General features: G+C 37.7%; 1 protein-coding gene and 2 long non-coding RNA genes across 3 annotated transcripts; 1 reads left to right on the top strand and 2 right to left on the bottom strand.

The window, feature by feature from the left end:
• Positions 1 to 18,088: 18,088 nt before the first annotated feature.
• LOC149139550 (uncharacterized) lies at positions 18,089 to 18,547 on the bottom strand. The gene is made up of 2 exons (XR_016264492.1): positions 18,420 to 18,547; positions 18,089 to 18,319 (listed from the first exon to the last, which is right to left on the bottom strand). It is a non-coding gene; the product is annotated as an uncharacterized LOC149139550 (long non-coding RNA).
• On the top strand, positions 18,226 to 22,778 carry LOC149139548 (uncharacterized). The gene is made up of 7 exons (XM_089448361.1): positions 18,226 to 18,442; positions 20,830 to 21,164; positions 21,326 to 21,559; positions 21,671 to 21,757; positions 21,923 to 22,039; positions 22,140 to 22,265; positions 22,509 to 22,778. The coding sequence occupies exons 1-7, from the start codon at positions 18,226 to 18,228 to the stop codon at positions 22,692 to 22,694; spliced, it is 1,302 nt and encodes a 433-aa protein (XP_089304487.1). The 3' UTR covers positions 22,695 to 22,778.
• LOC149139549 (uncharacterized) lies at positions 18,558 to 19,118 on the bottom strand. The gene is made up of 2 exons (XR_016264491.1): positions 18,937 to 19,118; positions 18,558 to 18,801 (listed from the first exon to the last, which is right to left on the bottom strand). It is a non-coding gene; the product is annotated as an uncharacterized LOC149139549 (long non-coding RNA).
• Positions 22,779 to 23,658: the final 880 nt, after the last annotated feature.

The raw sequence follows: 23,658 nt of genomic DNA, 5'->3' as shown, positions 1-23,658 counted from the left end.
ATGGGTGTCGATCAACATGCCATGCTCGATATCGAAAATTCCTCCAACTTTCAATAATAACTTTAGCTGTAAGGCCAATTTCTGCAGAAATGTCACGAAATGGCTTGTACAATAGCAATTCTGACCAGCAAAAGGTTTCAAATTCCTCTGAAGCCTCACCGGGAATAGAATAAAACTGTGGCCAAACCCGAACAACAGCATGAACATCTCTAGGCTTCCATGGATCTTGTTTACGCTTGCTATCAAATGTCCAAGATCTTGCTGTTTCTATCAAAGATAGATGTTCAAGGAAAAAAGGTCTCTTCTGATAATGTTGAATGAAAGTATTCTCAGATGAACATTGCAAGCCATCCCTTGATATTTTCCTAAAAAACTTTCTTCCAACATTTAAGGAAACAAATTTTCGACTACAAACAACACGAGGCAGCTTAAGCAACATATGGCATGTTTCTTGTGCTGCAATGTCACGGTCAACAATCGTTTCTGTAAGAAACTTTCTATATGCACATAAAGCACCATCCACAGGGCCAATAGAATTTGAAATTCTAGTTAACATATGATGATAACTTTCAGACCTTTTTTCTACTTTCGATGCGTACTTACCAATGTATTTCAACACAACATAGTGAGAAAGCACTGGCTGGAAATCAACATTTGCATGCCACATTGTTAGAAGGTCAATGTTATGTACATTAATCTTGTCATCATTTCTTGTTGGCTCATATTTTTTTCGTCCTTGATCATCTATGAATAATCTTGATTCACCATAAAGATCCCATGGAGCATTGTACTGACCTATTATAATAGCACCCTTTTTGCACAAACAAGAATCCATAGTACACTTTGTGTGCCTTTGGACACAGTTTAACAATTCTTCATAATCATTATGAGGATTACAAGAGAAAATCTGACCAGTATTCAACAGGAAAGGGTCATCATTGAGGCTTCGTGGAACCATTATGTTGCGACGATGTATGTCACGTGGATTCCATGTAGTTACATATTTGTCGAAGAACATCTTTGCAAGCTGTACATCAGAACTATTTGACCAATCAAGTATTTCCATATCAGGATCACCTTCTAACCATAGGAAACCATGGATATGCGCTCAACCTCTGTGTTTCCACTCATATCTGAAATAAATGAACATATAGTTACTACAAACAATATAAATAGAATCACAATAAAAGTTGAAAAAGTATAGAAAAAAATTCAACACAAACCTGTACCAAAAGTCTTTAGCTTTAAAATATTTTTAGGTAACCTCCTCTCAAAAAATATTGAATCTGTGGTGCATAAATGCCGGAACAATATGAGGGTACTGGATAACATTCTCAATTTTCATATGATGCTCATTTGAACAACGAGAATGTGAATGTATGGATATGAGGTTATGCAACTCTGGCCACTTTGTGTCAGCTGCACTAAAAGTAAAGAATAAAGATGGACATCCTAACTGAGTAATCATGTCCATCAATTCAGATCGACACTTAGTCCAGTATGCCCTTGTACCACTCAGACAATAGCCAAACCGCATAAGATGCTTAGATAACTTATTATCTGGTAAATCAGATAGCTAGTGATGTAACTCCTCGACTGTTGTAGGTGAGTTATCATGTAAATGTTTCTTTGCAAAAACTGTAGCACTTGCTTGGCTCCGATACCACATTATCATGTTTAATAGGTAATATCGAAATCAAGGATGGCTTCCAAATATCTGATCATAGTACCTAAGAAGATGCAATGCATACTCATGAACTTCAACACTACAAATACGTGGTTGCAACCAATAAGCATCACCAGTGGGGAACAATGTTGGGAATGCCATATCGAGCAGCCCCTCTGTATTATATTCATTCACTATAGAGGTTCCAATAGTGGGCCAATCCATGTCTTGAGCATGTGAAGAATGAACATTATCAAGAAATGCTCTAATTTCTTCCACTTCTCTGCGTTCATTTGGTAGTCGAGCAAGAAAGGAAGAAGGATGAGATGGAAAATTCTCAGCATGAAACTCTTCATTATTAGTTTCATTGATCTCAGATTCTTCAATATGACAATCAACAGATTTAAGCCTAGAGGATACATTTGTTGATCCTTCGGGCAGAGCATTCACTGAATCATAATCAATTACAACATCTCGATAGTATTGATCACGTTGGATTTTGAAAAGCAATGCATCCATCACTCGAGATCTTTTGACATAACATTCATAATATTTAGACTCAGCGCCATGTCTCCTCACAATTAGAAAGTCAATATCTTCAACACGTCGGGGAAGGCTTCGTACAATTGTAGAAATATCTTGAGGAAAGCTAATTGTATGACCACTATACTTATATTTCCCACCTCCTACATGTGTCACTTGCAAAATGGGATTCACACGTGCTATTAGCATTTCTTCAACTTGACTAAGAACTCTTAAAATATGAGGTTGCTCACCAGGATCCATGTTATTATACCAAGAAAAATGATGGGCTCCTCTTTCACTCTTACATCGTCTGCAAACAGGTCCTTCAGAATGTCTCACAACAAGGATTCTGGGATATGATTCTTGGAAAATGTGGCACATCTGGACAATTGACAAGCTATCTATCTTTGCTCAAAACCTTTTATACACTGCAATCATGTTTTCATCAAACTGAATATGATCTCTACTCGCTGAACCATTTTGAAAACCATTTTGATGAGTAAAATCTCTTCTAACATTTACTTCATCTTCAAGAACATGAGATTCCCTTCGCAAATTTGAAGCACGTGGAATGCATCTATGAGAATGTGTTTCCAAATTTATGGTGTGCATTTCGCGAATCTGAGAGGATGTAAAGGTCTCTTTGTCATAAAAGACTTTAAAATTTAATTTGCAACTAATTATAAATGAACAAAATGAAAAAGAATCAAATGCATTGAAAATTTACATTTATGTCTTCACGTGGATGAGGGTTATGAGATGGTTGCTCCTGGATTCTAAGAACAGTCGACGAAACATTTTTGCATGTAGTTTCTTTGCCTCTATTCAAAGGAGTTGTTTCCTGTTTCAAAAAAATAAAATACTTTATAAAAGTAAATCTCCAAAAAAGAAAGATTCAAAAATTGAAAATAAATCGAATACATCTACAATAGTTTTACAATTTGATCGTTTGGATTCCAATTGGCCAACCAAATGAGATGACATCATGGTTTCTCCATGAAATGTTACAAAACACAATTTCAAGGCAACTGTAAATGAGAAAATGAGAAAAATATCAAATCCACTCAACATTTACATTTGTTTGGCGATGTGGATGAACGCCATGAGATAATTCCTCTTCACTCCTAATATTAGTAGATGTAACATCTACAAAGTTAATTTCTATGCCTCTATTGGAATGACTTCTGTCCTGTTCAAAGAAAATAAAAGACGCCATAAAATCCATTGTCCAAGCAATTAAAAATTTAAAAAATGAAAAGAAAATCAAAAAAACTGAAAATTTACATTAGTCTGGAATGTAGCTGAACAACCACTATTGCAGCGAAAACCAAAATATAATTGTGTTACCTCCATTGTGCCATGCGAAATGCTATCAGGGATGACTGATTCTCTTGGTGGGACCACATTACTTTGAGAAGCAAGATTTGAAGGTCTTTTGTTTTGAGCAGCTGAATCCAAATTATCAAACAAATGGCCAAGTAAACTATCATTCAAATCATCACACAAAATGTCATCGTTACCTCGACCATGGCTTATTTGCAACCTTTGGCCATCAGAACATGCAATTGGACACACGGAAGGGTTAGGGTGGAGATTTTCATGCACAATATCGATATGGCGTTCTTCCCGATTGCAAGATGTTTCCCCAATGTTATGAACATTTTCAGAAGAGCATCGAACAACAAGACTATGCTGAGGAGGAGCATATCCTGATAATGAACTATCAACAGGAAATGTTCTTTCCATTATATCGTCCATACTACGATACTTACAAGGAACTATAGAATCATTTTGAAGAGTGGCTTCACTCGTTTTTCTCTTATATGAAGCTCTCCTACGCTCATTTATCGCATCCTTATTTTGTTGATACCGCAAACGACAACTTTCATTAGACCTCTCACGTGACTGTGATGACAAAGTTCTTTTTCTTGTACGCATGCTTGTGCCTTCAGATGACATGTCTACAATGAATAATAATTATTCATTATGCAATCATAAACATGGAACATAAAAGGTGTATATCTTATTTTTTTCCAACCATATAAACTTATGAAAATGTATAAGGCTTTTTCCAAATCCCTAAAAACAAAAATAAAAAATTTCAAAATGGAAAAAAAAACAAATGAATTCTTCCAAATGGATCAAATAAAAAAAGAAGTCTAAATTTCCATGTATCATATTATAATCAAAATGGAACCCATACTATTGCGACACAAGAATCTAAAAATTTGGAACTATATATACTATCAAAATATAAATATAAATATTAAAATGAACATAAACATATAAAATTGTTTGAGAATCAATGACAAAAACCATTACAAATATAATGTATAACATAAATCATAGAAATTATAATTATACAAACAAAGAAAAAATCATAACATTGAGAAACATCTACATGTAAATAAGAAAGCTTTAGCAGAAACAATATTAAATATTTTTCATCACAAAGATCGATACAAACATAATTTTAAAGTATTACCATAAAGACACATAGTATGTATAGAGGCAAAAATGGAAATATTTTCCACAACCACAGAGAGTATATAAAATGGAAATATTTATAAGAACTCCTAAGAATACTAATATCCTAAGAATCCATCACCATATCCAATGGTGGAATCTCATCAACAAAATCCATACGGGCAGCAATTGTAAAAACATCTCCATACTCAATCAGATCATTGCAGTCCTCTTGTGCTGGGTACCAAAACTGAGACATCTGCTCATTAGTTGAATTATCAATATCTATTGGAAAATAGATGCGAGTTACCATGTCATACAATAGGAAAGGAACTTCACTGCAGTTGCACATAAGAACCAGACCATGGACTGTTTGGAACGGAAGATAGCCAGGACATTTGCTATTTATATCTGCAGAAATTTCTTCCAACAACTTCCATCTGAAACCCAAATCATCTTCAAAGTAGTCAATTCTTCGTTCAAAACATGGTTGACCAAATTGGAAATGATCTAATTCTTCAATTGACCATACAAAAGTGGACCCATCATTGACAAGGCATATCAACTTATTCATGTATATTGCTAACGACATACAACGTATGTCACTGATTGGAACAAATGAAAAACCCCACTCATTTTTTATTATGTCAAACGAGTAGATTGTATACCCATATTGAGGATAATATTCATACTCCTTGTCGAGATATAGCAAAAACAATTTACTTTTATAAAGCGCTCCATTCTTGGGGGGTGAAGTGCCACCAAATGGAACAGCAACCCTTTTCCATACCCTATGAAGACTACTACAAACATAAAATTCAGACTGCATTCTGTCATAGATATGTTTTAGAACAACCCAGTCATATTTTCTGCTGCTTACATTTTCCAATAATGAAAAGAACCCCGAGTCTCCAATTCGTACCGGCCCTATGTTTTTAAATGCCTTTGTAAATGGATTCGTTACAAAATAGTTGTGTGTTTGGGAGCATTCTGTTGGTAAGGATAAAACCACCATTGGTCCAACAACACACTCTACTATGTATCTTGAATCTATGAATCCCAAATGAAATTGATATATGTGGCCATTCTGATTAAGGTATTGGGCAGCAAAACAATTGTCTTCACTATTGAGGAAACAAACGAGAAATCCAAATTGGTTCATGGAGACATTCTTGCAATGTAAAAAGAAAGAAGGGTTCTGCAAAGCATTCTTCCATTTTTTACATATAGTGCCAAACTTTATCACAACCGATAAAGGGAGCCACAACAAGACAAGTTCAAGAACTTCAAATGGAAGAGAACTCCAAATAGCTGGATCCATGATGAAACAGTGAAATCACCTAACAGTAAAAAAAAAAAGCATTTGATATCAACAAAACAATTTAATGTTGAATAAAATTAAAAGTAACATAAATACATAATTTACCACACACAATTTTCCATTTTGTTGAGACTATGTTAACTGAAAACATAGTAAAGGATCATGAATCCACCATGATGATAGACACAGTGCAAATAGCCATGGAAGCTGTTGAGATAGTTACTAAGAAGGAAGGACATATGTCGAAAGATGTTAAGAAGGAAGGAACCTATGCAGACAATTTAACCTTGGGAGAAGGAACACTATCAGAGGAGTGTTTTACAGAGCACCAATCTTTTGAAGCTGCCAGAAGTATGGAGAGGTATCTTTCAGAAGATAAAAAACTCTTAAGTAAGAGGATGGAGAATGTCTGTTAAATTAGAGAAGTAGTGATTTATTGCAGCAGAAAGAATTTGATAATACATTGATATTTGAAACTGTGGGAACAAAGGAACAAGTTGTTGTGCAAGAAGGAGATGAAGTTTAGTTTGAAGAGCTGATATGTGAAGCAACAATTGAGACTGTTGAACCTTATGATTTCCAAACTAATAATTTGTGTATAAATGCAGGAAACATAAGTAATGATGAAATACTTTTAAAGTGTCACAAAGAAATTGCATTGCTTACACTTACTTTGTAATTATGTATTGATTTATATATATGTCCAGAGATTTAATCCCAAATTGAATAAGTGTAAGCATCTAATGGTGCAAGATGAGCGAACTATATCATTATATCTCTCTCTCTATCTCTCTCTCTCTCTCTCTCTCTCTCTCTCTATATATATATATATATATATATATATATATATATATATATATATATATATATATATATATATATATATATATATATATATATATATATATATATATATCTGTGTGTGTGTGTGTGTGAAGTGCAGCAATCACACAGAGAATACATAAAGAGGAGGATCAAGATGGGGTGTTGAATCCATTAGAAGGACCAATCAAAGCTCAGGAGGAAGAGTGTGCGGCAAAATAACAACGGGACGAAACCTTTAAAGAAGAGCAAAAATGAAGACTTAGCATAAATTCTAAGTAAAAGGAACGAGCGGAGGAGCGAAGATTGATGCTCAGGAACTGTTAGATCTGGGAAGATCAACAGCTAAGATCGAATCGGGAAGGCGAAATATCACATTGGTGAGGTCATTATACACTTTAACTCCACTAAGCGGAAAACCCAATTACACAAAGAAATGCTGAAAAACACAGTCGGAACCAAGTGCTGGACTTGAAATATTATAGGGAATGGTTTATATCCCTATGGGGTTTGTAAAGATATCAGATCGACGTATGGAAGCGGAAGGAGTCTGGCATTGAGGTTGAGCGATATGCGATCGCGCGAGTTAATCTGCACCATCAGATCGTAGATCGAATCGGGAAGGCAAAATATCGCATCGACGGGCTCATTATACAATTTAACTCCTGCAAGTGGAAAACCTAATTACACAAACAAACAACAAAAAACACAGTAGGAATCAACTGCCAAACTTGAAATATTATAGGGAATGGTTTATATCTCTATCGGGTCCGTAAAGATATCAGATCAGCGTATGAAAGCGGAAGGAGTATGGCATTGAGCTTGAGAGATATGCGATCGAGCAACTTAATCTCAACAGTTGGATCATGGACTGGATCGACGGTCAAGATCTGATCACAAATCGCAATCGGAGGAAGTGCAGATCGAAGTGCGCAATGGAAATGCTTGGAGACCTGGAACCGATGGGTGTATAATGGCGAATCTATAAAATTTGAGATCCGCTATATATATGATTCCGGAGCGGCTTTCCTGTGTAATCCATATATTTCCGTTAAAGTGGTTCAATGCTAAAACATATGTTTCTGCTCCGATATCGCATATCGGAGTGGAAGGGGCGATGAAGATACATATATATACGTATGACCGTGGAAGCACCGATGGCCGATTGCGATGAGGTCAAACCTCGGGAAATGTGACAAGGCTGTACGGAAGGGCAGAAAGGTATGTTTATGTGGGCATTTTCCTTTGTAAATGGTTTATAAGGAAATATGCACCGATAAGAGATTTATATGTTAAAAACATATGTAACCAAAGGTTTTGTAAGGGGATATCCCTATCGGGTCCGTAAAGATATCGGATCGGTGTATGGAAGCGGAAGGAGTATGGCATTGAGCTTGAGCGATATGCGATCGCGCGACTTAATCTCAAGCGTCGGATCGCAGACCGGATCGACAGTCAAGATCTGATCACAAATCGCAATTGGAGGAAGCACAAATCGCAGTGCACAATGGAAAGGCTTGGAGGCCCTGAACCGATGGGCATATAGTAGTGAATCTATAAAATTTGACATCCGCTATATGATTCAGAGCGGGTTTCCTGTGTAAGCCATATATTTCTGTTAAAGTGGTTTAATGTTAAAACATATGTTAATGCTCCAATATTGCATATCGGAGTGGAAGGGGCGATGAAGATACATATATATACGTATGACCGTGGAAGGATCGATGGCCGATTGCGATGAGGTTAAACCTCGGGAAACGTGACAAGCCTATCATTTGAATTAAAGTGGAAAAATATCGTGGAAAGAAAAACTGTACATACCTATAAGATCGATTTTTGAATGCCTTTGAAACCTGAAAAAATAGTAAGGAATAATTGAATCACACACGAACTACACCAAATTATCAGAGACAACCACGAGAGCATGGAAACAATTAAAAATGCAATCACTGAGAAAGCATTTCTCCAATGCTGAAACCTAAAAAAATAGTAGGGAATAATTCAATCAGACAGGAACTACACCAAATTATTAGAGACAGCCGCGAGAGCTTGGAAACAATTAAAAACGCAATGAGATTTGCCACCTTTTTTACCAGATAGAAGCCGAGAGAAGCCAACATTCCAGTTATCCTTCAACAATTCCAACAACCTTAAGTGCTAACAAAGAAATGCATGCATCCACAGAGCGTTTGACAATCACTGAGAAAGCGTTTGTCCAATGTTGAAACCTGAAAAAATAGTAGGGAATAATTCAATTAGACACGAACTACACCAAATTATTAGAGACAGCTGCGAGAGCTTGGAAACAATTAAAAATGCAATGAGATTTGCCACCTTTTTTACCAGATAGAAGCCGAGAGAAGCCAACATTCCAGTTATCCTTCAACAATTCCAACAACCTTAACTGCGAACAAAGAAATGCATGCATCCACGCCGCGTTTGATTATAATATATCGAATGGGGCATACTATGAGGTTCGAACTTTTGTAATGTAACTAAAAAATCAAAACCCTTGGTGGAGGAGAATACGAATAGGTAGAACATTTCATATTTCGACTGTACTTAATTGAATTAAAGAAATGTTTCATCGATTGATGCCTACATACCTCATTGTCATGGTTATTGATGATTGTCGGGCACAAATGCTTCAACCGTCATTGTAATGCATGAAACGTGTCCTTATTACTCGAATTTATGCCTACATATCTCATTGTCATGGTTATGGATGATTGTCGGGCATAAATCCTTCAACTGTCATTGTAATGGATCAAAACGTGTCCTTATGCTTCAACCATTCATACGTTTCAGAATGCAAAGAGACCACTTTCAAAGGCACTGTGAAAGACGAGTGTTCGACACTAATTTTTTTATTTCATTTTTTCTTAATCCTACATACGTGGTTATCAACAAGAGGCACAGTAAATTTTTAATCATGCTTTGTAAAAAATTAATTTAAGTATGGTTTAAGCATGTGTTCTAGACATGCAATAAAGTTACTGTAGTGAATTTCATTCATTGATTTAGTGATGACTACAAGAATATGCTGGCATCTTTCAATTCAAGCCATCCGATCAAAAAAACTAATTAAGAAAATGATTAACTTGTTGATTCTGATTGGGACAACGCCTATTAACGTAATTAAATATAGTTATAAAGTACATTGTTCGGATCTAAACCAGCTTAAAGTTTTTCCTAAAATCAATATATAACAACAATAAACTAATCTATGTAAAAACCCTGTTGTGACGGGATACCAATTATTTTCTTAATATATTTTCATATAAAAATAGTAAATGAGAATGTGAAATCTCTTTTAACATTAAAACAAAATACAAAATACTAATATGGAGAATACAAAAGTTATAATTTAATAAAAAATATTATAACAATATTTTTGTTATTATAAATTTAAAAAATTAATATTATAACATTTTTAACTTTACTTTATTTTTTATAATTGAAATATTTATAATTGAAACACTTATTTGACATTTTTCAATTTGATTTATAATTAAAAAAAATCTTTATCTCATATCTCTTAATCATTTTTAAAATTACGATAGAAAATCCTCCTATTTGTTTAAAAGTTTGAAGGAAGTATATTTATTTTAATATATACAAATTTCAATAAATATTATTCATTTATTAAGGTTTATAAGAATTTTATCTAAATATAGAACTTTATGTAAATATTTTATTTTATATTGTTTTTTTTTAAATATTCAAATTTATAATAATTTTAAATATTTATTTTTATTCTTTCAAATTATAAAAATATTTTTTTTTGGGTAGGTAAGCACTCAGGGTTTATAATAATTTTAAATATATATTTTTATTCATTCAAATTTTAAAAATATTATTCTTTTGGGTAGGTAAGCACTCATGGGACACTATTGCAAGGACCTGATGGAGCGCGCCAGATTAGGGTAATTGCTTAGGGTTTTCTGCATAATCCTGCAGGCTGTAGCCTGTACCGTAGCCGTTTCACTGCCTCTCGCCGGTGCCGTTTAACCGTTTCCACACCCGTCGCCATCCGCTACTGACCGCTGGCTGGAATGGAGGAGAATATGGAGACAGATCAAGTGGATTACTCCGAGGACCCTTTCCCGGATCGGGTAATATTCGGTAACCCTAACTTCTCTATGTCGGTTTCTGTTCCTTTTCCGATATCAGACTTTACCTCGCCTGTTGTCTCGCCTGTCGTCACTTTGCCCGGCTATAGCGCTGCTCCCTCTTCCTCTGAGCCGCCCCCTGTTGATTCTCCGGGCCTAGAAGCTCCTCCCCTATCTCCGGGCACTCTGCATATTCTCTCCACCTACACGCCTCACTCGCTCTCATTTGACCCTCACCCGCCCCTCTCCACTGTCCTCTCTGCACCCCCGGTTAATGCTCCCGTTGTTGGACCTAATATTCCCCCTGTGCCTGGTCTGCGACCATCTGGTTGTTTCGAAACCCCGGCGGTTAACATTAAACCTGTCAAGAATATCTCCCCTGAGGGTGTCCAAAATCCCTTTGTTGACCACCCTTCAGCCCCCCGTACCAAAAAGAGGAAAACCAAGTGCATAAAGGCGACTGCTAAAGATATTACTATCAGATTTGGCGAGACCTTGGCCATAGGGGAAGCTGCGGTCATGGCGCGCACGGTTTTGGTTGGACATGTGCGAGGACGTGCTTACTCTGCCAACAGGCTGTCGCAATGGGTCAAGGAGATTTGGGGTGCCCTATTGAAAGAATTGCCGGATGTTCACGTTTTGCCCCGAGGATGGTTCTCTCTACATTTCGCAAAGGAAGTCTACACGGATCTGGTACTGGCAAAGTACTGGCATATTGAGATGGCTCCGGTTCTTCTCAAGCGGTGGAGCCCCCTTTTCGACCCGGAGCGCGAACAAATTGGGGCAGGACCTCTGTGGGTCAGACTGCCAGGGCTACCATTGCAGTATTGGAGTGAGGATGTTCTCATCAGAATTGGAAATGCTCTAGGCACATACCTAGACCATGATCGAACATTCGTGGAATCGAAGAATCGAACCCTTGCTCGTGTGCTGGTTCACTTGGACACACGTGAAGGACTGGAGGAGAAGATTACTCTTCAGTGGGGGAAATACAACAGGATTCAGATTTTGGATTATGAAGGGGTCCCGTTTCGCTGCAGACGGTGTCATAAGGTGGGACACCTCTACAAAGAGTGCCCGCTCAACAAAAAACCAGAGGACTCCCCCAAGGCTACTCCAATTCCATCCAGAGGAGCTTCTCCGGTAATTTCTCGTCCACCTCCGGGGTCTTCACCCGCCGCTCAATCTACTCCACAAAAGGCTGGGACGATGGGACTCGGCACTTTCTCTCCGCCGATGACCAGAGCTCGTGCTGCAGCTGAAGCCGCACATGCCTCGGGTATCTCTCTAAACCCTTCCTCCATAGTTCTTGATAATACTTCATCTATGGTTGTATCAACGGCTCAGATCTCTATGGCTCATTGTAATATGTCGACCCCCCCCCCCATCGTCGCCTCTGCCCCATCTCTAATTCCCCCCTCTTCATCCTCCATCTCGCCGACTTCCTCTGGGACCTCTAACTCCCATCCATATTTTCTCCGCCCTCGTTCCCACTCCATGGATACGCCAAGCCATCAGGCCGGGTTAGGGTTAGCTATTCTGGGCCCTGGCCCTCTGACTACCAGAGGAAGGAAGACTGATCTATCTAAAGCTATTTTGCGTGCTGGGGCAGAGGTTGCCTCCGGTCGCCAATCCACACTCGATGGGGTCCTTAGAGCAAATCATACCCCGAGAAGCGTTCCCCCATGAAATGCTTATCATTCAACTGCAGAGGCATGGCTAGTGCCTCCAAGAAACTAGCCTTACAGAGACTTTTTGAGGTTGAGCCGACTGATATTATTTTGCTTCAAGAGACCCTAGGACAGGCCGAGAATATCACCCACTCTCTGCAAGCTCTGGCCCCGCGATGGAAATTTATGGCTCTTGATGCTGTTGGGAGATCCGGGGGTCTGGCTATTGGATACAACCCTAGATCAATCAGGGTTGATGCATCCTGGGGGGGATCTGGTTTCATGGGTATCGATGTCTTCTCTGCAGAGCTCAGCAAAACCCTCCGTATTGTGAATGTTTATGGCCCCTGCCACCAGAGAGAACCTTTCTGGCTTCACCTCCTAAACCTCTCTTTACTGACCCCTGATCACATTATTTTGGGTGGGGATTTAAATTTTTCCTTGGGTTTCAGTGAATCCTGGGGATCTTCGGCTCAGGTAGATGCCATTACTGGGTATATGACAAACCTCTTGGATCAGACCAATTTTATGGACGTCCCCATGCACAAGCCTCTTCCCACTTGGAGAAACAGGAGAGTGGGTGCAGCAGCATTGGCCCGAAGACTTGACAGATTCTTGATGAAGGGTCCGCTCTTTCAACAACTCCATCATTACAAGCAATGGGTCGGTTCAGGGGGTATTTCGGATCACTCCCCTATTTATCTGGAAATTCTTGGTCCTCACCAGAAGCCGAAAGCTCCCTTCAAATTCAATCACACATGGTTGCAGGACCCGGACTTCATAAAATTGGTTACTGACTTCTGGGTTGCAAACCCCATCAATAGAGAGGCATCCCTGGCAAAAGGTTTTTGTAAAAACCTTTCCATGCTGAAACATCATGCTATTAATTGGGCAAAGGATAAGCTTAGCAGGGAAAACGCACAGCTCAACCTCATTGAAGCTGAACTGTGCTCCTTATTGGATGATCAGAATTTGGGGTTCATCACAGGAGAAGAAAAGGCACGCTTGATCGAGTTGGAGAACCAAAAGGCTCATATTCTCAAATTAAGGGAAGAATCACAAAGATTGAGAAGCAGAGCCATTTGGCTTAAAGCAGGTGATGAAAACTCTAAATTTTTTCAAAATTATGCAAAAGGAAGAAAAGTTACAAATACTATCTGGAATCTCCCTCTCCCGGAGGGAGGTTATGCTGACTCCTTCAACAAGCTCTCACAGCTAGGAACTTCTCACTTCAGGAGCATTTACAGGAGCCCTCCAGGCATAAATCTGGCTGAGATCATAAATGTGGCAAACCATTTTCCCAGATTTGTCAATGAGGAGGATGCAGATGAACTCCTTGCACCTGTCACCTCAGGGGAATTGGAAAGCACATTAAAATGGTTCAAGAAAGATAAGAGCCCTGGCCCGGATGGTTGGACAATCGAGTTCTATCTAGCTTTCTATGAACTATTGGGACAAGACCTGCTGAGGGTGGTGGAGGAGAGCAGATCATCTGGATGCCTATATCATGCCATAAACTCTACTTTTATTGCCCTCATCCCTAAGTCTGACTCCCCATCCTCCTTCGATGACTATCGTCCCATATCTCTGTGCAACTGCCTATACAAGATCATTTCCAAGATTATTGCAAATCGCCTCAGACCCATCCTATCTAAAAATATTGCTCCCCAGCAATTTGCTTTTCTTGAAGATCGACAGATTCATGAAGCCATAGGATCCGCGCAAGAAGCCCTGCACTCAATTTGGTCCAAACACCTCAAAAGCATCATCCTCAAGATCGACCTGTCAAAAGCTTTTGACCGGGTCAGCTGGCTTTATATCAAAATGCTCCTCATTCACCTGGGTCTCCCTCATAATTTCATCAACTGGATCATGGCATGCATCACCACCCCCACTTTCAGTGTCCTCATCAATGGATCGGCATCCCATTTCTTTCACTCAGAAAGGGGTCTCAGACAGGGCTGCCCCCTATCCCCTCTCTTATTTCTTATTGTCATGGAAGGGCTAAGTAGATTAATTATGTCAGCTAAGCGAGACGGATCCCTCAGTGGCCTAAAGATCTCTGATGACTGTTACCTCACACATCTGTTATTTGTGGACGATGTACTTATCCTGCTGGATGGTAGCATCAGAGACTCCCAGGCTTTCTCTCGGATCCTTCATCTTTTCTCGATTGCCACTGGCATGCTAGTAAACCAGCAAAAATCCACAATCACTTTCGCCCACACAACAGTTCATGAATCACAGTATGCTCAACAGGTATTCCCTTTCAGTATCCATCCAATGGATAGAGGACTAAAATATCTGGGGTACTGGTTAAAGCCCACGTGTTAGAGGATAGCAGATTGGGTCTGGCTTGTTACAAAATTGGAGAAAAGGCTCATCTGCTGGAGTCACAGATATCTATCCAGGGCAGGTAGATTAGTGCTTATCAAAACGGTCCTGGAAGCCACCCCAGTCTTCTGGATGGCTCTTGCGTGGATTCCCAGACATATTCTAGCTCGCCTACAGAAAATGTGCAACAGATACCTTTGGGCCGGGAATCAAGACAAACGCATTTTCGCCTGGATCGGCTGGCAAAAGATTGCATTGCCAAAGCGTTGGGGGGGATGGGGTCTGAAAGATCTCCCTCTATTTGCACAAGCCCTTGCGGCCAAAATGGGCTGGTCCTTGCTGACTAGTCAGAACCTATGGTCCCGCTTATCATATCATAAATATATCTGGCCCCAAGACATGATGGACTGGGTCAGGCTTCCTAGCTGGCAGAAAACAGGCATCTCATCTGTATGGAAGGTGTTGCTTCATTCACTGCCCCTAATCAGAGACAACTTGGTGTGGAGGATCAATGATGGATCCCTGGCTAGGATAGGATTGGATCCTTGGATTGGAAGTGGAGGTAGGCATATCCTCTCTCAAGATCTCATCAGATATCTTCACTCTCGAGAGATCAAGGTTTTTGCACATATTGCTGACCAGCAGAACTCAGGGATTTTTAATCAGGCATGGAAGTCGGCTCATCAAATGGACCTTCCTCATAGATGGCATCAGGAGTGGCAGGAGTTCAGATCAGCTTTAAATGAATCCCATATCAGAATCAAAGAGGGTCCGGATGAACTAATATGGAGCCAGGCCGAGAATGGCAAATACTCCCCAAAGGTCGGGTACATCACTCTAAATTTACATAAACAACCGGACATCATCCCTTCTTGGTGGAGAAGCATTTGGAAGCTCACGGCCCCGCCAAGAACCAAGCTATTTTTCTGGTGCATTCTGAGAAACAAGGTACCTACAGGGGAGTAGCTCACCCACAGAGCTTTTCAAGGGCCCACCTGGTGCATACTGTGTAAAGGTGCATCAGAATCCACAGAGCACCTCTTTCTGCATTGCAGTGTTATTCTAGACCTGTGGATCTCTCTATTCAATTCGATTCCATATAACGGGCATTGGGAGGGAGATGACCTGAACATCGCATGGGACGAATGGACTCATAGACACAAAGGATCGAAGCTCATAAACCTTCCGGTACTCGTCAATTGGCACATATGGAAAGCTCGCAACCGCCATATCTTTGACAACAGGCCTGCACATTGGCCACAGATTGAGGCAGGGATTATATCTGCATTTAGGGAGCTACCAGATCCCCCGCCTCCCAAAGAGCGTTGACCTCACCCACCTCCGTGTATTGACACAAACACACCATGGGCTTTCTTTGACGGGGCTGCAAATCAACATGGATGCGGTGGAGGGTTCATTTTATACATCAATGCACAGCATTACTATAAAGTCAAATTGGGCCTGGGTGCCGGAACAAATAACTATGCTGAACTCATAACATTGCGCCACTTACTGCACTTCACACTGGGCCACCATTGCACCAACATAAACATATTCGGGGACTCAAAAATTATTATCAATTGGTTCAATGGCATATCTGATTGTCACATTCACACACTCAGCATCATTCTAAATGAAGTAATTATATTCAAAGCAGCATTTAACAATATTTCTTGCTCTCATATCTACAGGGAGCATAACAGCCATGCTGACAAATTATCCAAGGAGGCCGCGCTAATGCCCAGAGGTGTCTGGGAGATTACCGAGCAGCAAGGGACAAATGAATACCAGTATTATCACCGGCCATATATAGATCAAATATATCAGAGAGACCCTGGCCACTGAACAGGGCACATTTTTTGTTTTTTTGTTACTTATCTGAACAATACAAATGATATTTTTTGAAATGTACAGAACAAAGTATGAGAGCCCTGCGAGGCTCAATGTATAGTCATAGTTGACAGTATTTACAGCTAATTATAGCAGATTGCCCTGCGAGGTATATCTGGCTATAGATACCCTTAGTTTCTATTATGTTTCTCTTATGATCATAGTTCAAAGTGGCAAACAACATATGCGAAAAGCATCTACAATATGTAATTTTTCCAATCTAATGAAAAATTACGGATTTTTCCAGAGGAAAAAAAAAAGGTAAGCACTCATGGGGGATTTGAACCAATAAACTATCGCAAGGAGTGCCTTCAGAGTGCGCCCATTCACCATCAATCCAAAGCCCCATGGGCAAATTATAAACATATTCAAAGTCAAATAATTTCCTAAATATTTTAACATTTTTCTAAAAGTAGTCCAATTTAAATAATTTTTAATATATCTTAAAAGATTAAAATTTTAAGGAAAGTTATCTTTATTATCCTATCTAATTTAGAAAAATATAGAAAAATTGAGAATAAAACCAAGAAAATTGAAGCCAGGGATGGAATTTGCGCGTCACTGGGTGATATGCCCATTAAATACAATGAATTTTTTTTCATAACCATCAACATTTTCATTAAAATGAGTAAAACTGTTGTTAGAGTTGTCTAAATCGTCAAATTTGACAGGTGATTCAGATTTCAAATTCTTAGTCTGAACTCCAGAAGCAAAATTGAAAATAAAAATAGACTTACTTGTCCAAGAAAATTGAACCCCGCAAGCTTTTAGAGCTAGTCTAACCAGATTGTTTTTTGCTTTGAAAATCACAGAAATTTTAGCAAAGATTTTTGTAAATTTAAATTATAATTGTTAAATTTTAAGATTTTAAATGCCCACATTTTTTATTGTGCTGAATCCATTTTCAATATAAAAACATGATTGAAACACTACTACTGCAAAAATTTTAATATTTTTTTGCAAAATACCAGCCACTTTTCACCATCAAAACATTCCTCGGCTTTTCCGTAAAAGAAGCTCGTACTTCGACGTATTTTGACACGTTTGAAAGAAATGACCTTTCCTCGTCCGTCGGGATAATGCTAAAAGCTCCCGACAGTTCCTGAGACACATGTCCGCCCGGCAATTCCTATTTCCACCTCCATAGCAAAGTTAATGCTATGGAGGTACCCTCTGACAGCCCGACGACCACCATCCACCATGCATCATATTTCCATCCATCATCGGTCTCCGGCATCCCTCTCCGGCTGCCCATCTGCGCCCCGGCGACCCTGCCCGCAGCTCAAATCGTATTGATTACAGATTGATCAAATCGCAGCCACCCTCAAATCGATCGTATTGATTACAGATTGATCAAATCGTATTGATGACATATTAATCAAATACGGCGCGTGGCCTCCACTCACTCAAATCATATTAATGCCCGGGAGAGCTCATTTACAGATGGCAAGAATGCGACCAACCTCCTCCCGCCTTCAAAACCCTTCCTGCTCCGCGGCAAACAGAACAAAACCTGCAAAACCGAACAGAACATTATCTGCGAACAGCTGCAAAACCATTCTGCGAACAGCTGCAAAACCATTCTGCGAACCGAGGAGCGTTCAATTCAATACCTGGAGGAGCTGCGGCTGGCAAGGTTAGTGCCGAATTCTTGGTGAATTTTGTAATATCTTCTTGTAATAATATCTTATACGTTCTCTGTAAAATTTTCAAGACATAATGGCAAGATGTGTAAATTTGTTTTCCGTCAGTCGCCATTGAAACTTTCAAATGCAATTCTGAAGAAGGGTATCAAAACCCATGCTTCTGCCACCGGGAACGAGCCTCTGCAGAGTCCCAAGTTTCCTTTAAATGGAGCCATCGTCATGGCTACCTGTTTTTATATCAATATTGGCCAATCTTTGTCTCCTTGCCAGCGTTACGCTACGGCTTCGCCATCATCTTTTCTCTGCCCAAACGGTGATGGTTCAGAGCTCGACTGCACGCAGAACCCTTCTGCACATGCAAAAGAAAACTATACAGTGTTAAAAAACTATTGTAGATAGCTACAGCTATTTGAACAATATAGAGAAAACTATATATATTGAATCCATATACAGAAAACTATGTATATTGAAACGATACTGAAACATTTTTTACAGAAAGAAACCAAAACGCAGGGACCAAAACGCATTTTCAGAAAGAGAACAAAACGCACGGACCAAAACGCCGAAAAAGAGAGCCCAGGAGTCGGGCAGAAACGAGAGCAGAGGGAGGAGGAGAAACCGATACACTCCTCGGCCAGGAGGGCCGAAGACGGAAAACCGAAGGGAAAGCTGATGGACGGGTTAAATAAGGGCGTCGATATGCATGAAGCTGAGAGACGGGTGGATGATTTGAGCAACCTGGCAGACAAGGGCGATGGCGTTCCTGCATGGAAAAGGACGTGGAGGAGCGAGCAGCTGGCAAGGGAGGCTTCCTGATTGGGCGCTGAGAGACGAGGCGATCACCGTATGGCCAAGGACGAGACGATCATCGTGGACGCTCCCCCATAGCTTTTGTTTCAGCACTCCAGAACGTATTTTCCAAACGATACTGAAACATATTAAAACGATAAACTTTATTGCAAAATATACCTAAAATAAACTTTAAAACATATTACTCATAAACATTAACTACACTTTATAAATAACTCTATGTGAATTATAAAAATATATAAATATTATAAATATACCATAAATAAATATTACAAATATACCATAAATAGATATTACAAATATAACTTATAAGTTTGATATAAAACCCCGAATTTCCTGCTCCCGTTGGTAAAATCCATGGGTGCTGCTGAGAGCATAGGTTAGGTTTTGCATGGTTAAATAATGTGTATGGATGAAAATTGACATTGGCACATCGCATTTTTTAATCCCTTCCATAATGTGATGGCCAATTATTTCATTGTAAGCTGTCGACAGTGGTCACAACATTGGAAATCAACATGGGTTGAGCTAAGTATTTAATTTATTTCAGACTAATAATTATTGATCGGGAAGGTATTTAATGCATTTAAGACTAATATATATTTAGCTGGAAAGTATTTATTGTATTTTAGAGTAATATTTTTAACCTACAATATATATTTTACAGTTCATTATATAATGTTTTATCACCAATTACAAACTATTTTCAACGTACAATAAATATTTTACAGTTCATTATATAATGTTTTATCGCAATTTGAGTGAGTGGAAGGTTATACTTTAAATCAATATGTTTCGTTTGGTTAATTCGCTGCCTTTAGTAGTTTGATTTCTCCTCCGCCCTGATCGGTTGGTAATGCATAATTGAAAGGGAATTTACTAAGTTATAGGCCCCTATCTATAACGCATGTTGGGTCATGCTACATTACAGTCTCCCATTTCCTTCTCTCATGTTTAGATGGTCCAAGCACGAATTGTCATTGTCATTTTTGAGATATCATTTTTGTCATTTTTAATATCGGAGTCGATGGAAAATAGTATTTATATTAGAAAACAAACACTACATAAGATGTACAAAATGTCCATGGAAAATAGTATTTATATTAGAAAAGAAACCCTACAAAATGTCCAATAACTTGGTCTGGCAGTTCAAATATGTACACTTCTTCAAGATTGAAGGACAACGAGAATGTACGAGTTTGAAGTAAATTTACTTTTTCGTTTCATAATAAAAAAATCCCAAAGTGACACTGACCAACCACCGTATATTTAGCTTATATCTATTCACTTTGTTAACTGGAAAAATTTATATTTATGTGTTGACATTATTTAACTCTTTTCATTATTTATGTGTTGAGTTTTTATCATCTACATAAAAAGTTTAGTTGCAACAAATAGATATGTTTTTTGTCCAGTAACGTATTATATATAGCTTTTTGATATAGAATTTGTCCTTGCCGGATGTGCAACAGTGACCACAAAAAAATAGATATGAATATTGATTTTTATTTTAATGTGTTTTTATGATGTTTTTAACAACATTGTTGTTTACATATTTATTTATAAGGAAATAAGAAAATGGAGGAAATTAGACATGAATGGGAGGTAACTATCAAAGGCACCAAGCAAGTGTTCACTTGTCTTGTTGGTGGCTGTGCGGGGAATTTGAGTCGATCTAAGCTATCTAGCCTTAATCATCATCGCGCTACCACCCACAATCTCCCACCAATTCCTCCACGTCAAAGAGGTCGAGCAAGAGATGCAAATGCTACATGGGCGGTCAAATCAACAAGTGCAGTTAAAAGGCAAAATGCCAAAATACAATATGACTTAGATGCAAGGCTATGTCGTGCACGACAACAAGCATATAAAAGATTTGTCAATGAAGAAATTCTTTCAGCTGTAAGTATTTATTAGTATTTATTTGTATATGATTTTTTATTAATATTGTCAATGAAGAAATTCTTTCAGCTGTAAGTATTTATTAGTATTTATCTGTATATGTTTTCTATTAATATTAGTTTATTGTCGTGGACTAAATTCATCGAAACTTGTTTTCACAGTCAGTTGCTACATTTGATCAGCTTAGTGACACTTCAAAGCAAAGGATTTGTGAAAAAATTCAACGTTGGGATCAGAGTCTACCTCGTAGACGCATGCAGACAATGAAGCGCATAGATATTGCTATAAAAGAGAAAGCAAGCACTGAGGTTCCCGATGATGTGGGGGAAGAAGGATCAGATGGGCACAGCCATATATTAAACTTTGATGAAACCAATCAGGACAATGACAACACAGTTGAGTCCATTTTTTTTGCATATATTAATTTTTTAGACATTTTAACATTAAATAATATTTATATTTATTATAATTGTATACTAATTTCTCATTGTTATTGATATGCATAGCCTAATCAACAAAATTCCCCAAATTCAAGCCACCAACCATTGCGACGCTCACCTAGATTTCAAGGTTTTCAAGGGGTTACTGGGCCAGTAAGTTTTTAATCCATATAACCTATTCCACCGAAAATATTAATACATAAATTGTTATGTTTTACCATAATGATGGGATGAGAAATGGATGTTCTGTATTATATATCCTTATCTTTGATTTTTTTTTATTATGTGCGTGTGTGTTATTTCTTATTTATGGTGCAGGTGTTCCCTTTGGAACAATCACAATCAATGAAAACCCCTTGTAGAAGCCTTAAGAAGAATGGAAATGAAATGGTTCAAATGCTACAACCATCTTCATGTCCAATGTCACAATGCAAGGTAAGACTATATTTATTTATACTCTTATAATTTTATCATATTTTTACATTTAATTCTTTTTTATTCACATACTTATATCTATGTATAATCTAATGTTCAGAGCAATGAATATACATCTCCTAAAACACCTTTGCACATGTATGATGGTGGACATGATACTCAGCAAAAATCACATTCTCCTCAACCATTGCGGCATTCATCTAGACTTCAAGATAAATTAGGAGAGGTAAGTTATATACTACATATCTTAGCTCATAATAACATTGACATATTTTTTTATGACTAGTCAATGCATTTTCTTTTCATATTCCTTACATGTTCACCATATTCTCATTATATCTATATAGATTTTGATATTTATTAATAGCTAGTCAATGAAATGTCTTTTCATATTCGTTACATGGTGAGCATATTTTCATTATATCTATGTGGATTTTGATATTTATTGATAATGTTTTAATTTTCACAGAAAACAAAAAAGATAAATGTTGATGCTATGGTTAAAAGGACCAAAATCACGCCAAAGGACTTGAAAGCACGTGGGTTCAAGTCACGCAAACAATACATAGAGCATATATGCTCAACTAGCATTGCTCTCACTAAACCCACTAGGTTTGCTACTTTGAAGGCTAAACATTCCAGCAAGTTTAAATGACTTAGGCTACAATAATACAACTTTAGCCATTGTTTTATCTATAAAGGGGCTACAAGGACAGTTTCAATATATGTAATCTCTGTATTTTTTAGACTTTTTAATACATCATTTTTGTTTCCAAAAATTGTTTCCATTTCCCTTATTGAAGGTAATGATAGCATAGTAAAGGATATTTATGGTCATGAAATGAGTTCATTAAGTGGATTTCCTTCACTAGTTAAGTTATGTCATTGCAAAATGGTGAGACTTATTTCTAACAAAAGGAACATGAAACTAAAACGTGTTGAGAATAATTGAAAATTATTTTATTATATTTTTAAATGCATAAACAAATTTGAAGAAATAATTAAAAATAACAATAAATTAAATATTTAAGCCATCATATACCAATATTACCTCTATCAACTAAGCATATTAAATGTAGATTAAATTTTTTTTAAGTGTCTTCATGTTTTAATGAATAATAGTAAGTTACTGGGTGAAACTTGATGTTCATTTTTTCACTCATAGAGGATATCTACTACATTTTTGGATAGTTATTAAATCATTCACTTTGTAAGCATCAACTTCATTAATGAAAATATAATGTCTTTTGAAAGTCCTACTTCTCTAATATATTTCTAGAATCGAAAACTCCTCACTTACCCTTAATCAAATATATAATATGTGCTACATTTTATACACAATATTAAGATAAAATACCAAAAAAATAAAATAAATAAGTTATCAAATTTACTTAACAATCAACATATTAATCATAATTATAACAACTTTAACCTTAAACCTTTAACTAATATTAAAATCATTCCTAACCATGGACCAAAACAATGCACTATACTCCTTAACAATAACTTAATCAAATATATAATATGTACTACATTTTATACACAATATTAAGATAAAATACCAAAAAAATAAAATAAATAAGTTATCAAATTTACTTAACAATCAACGTATTAATCAT

Source organism: Pinus tabuliformis, chromosome X, assembly GCF_031772625.1.
Source record: "Pinus tabuliformis cultivar Carrire ecotype Pingquan chromosome X, CPIR1, whole genome shotgun sequence".
Taxonomy (NCBI): Eukaryota; Viridiplantae; Streptophyta; class Pinopsida; order Pinales; family Pinaceae; genus Pinus; species Pinus tabuliformis.
This window is presented reverse-complemented; position numbering and strand designations above follow the sequence as displayed.

Coding starts and splice junctions, on each gene's coding strand:
- LOC149139548 (XM_089448361.1), top strand. CDS start 18,226: ATGCCCGGGAGAGCTCATTTACAGATGGCAAGAATGCGACCAACCTCC. Junction 22,040..22,139: donor GTCCAATGTCACAATGCAAG/GTAAGACTATAT, acceptor TCTAATGTTCAG/AGCAATGAATATACATCTCC. Junction 22,266..22,508: donor TTCAAGATAAATTAGGAGAG/GTAAGTTATATA, acceptor TAATTTTCACAG/AAAACAAAAAAGATAAATGT.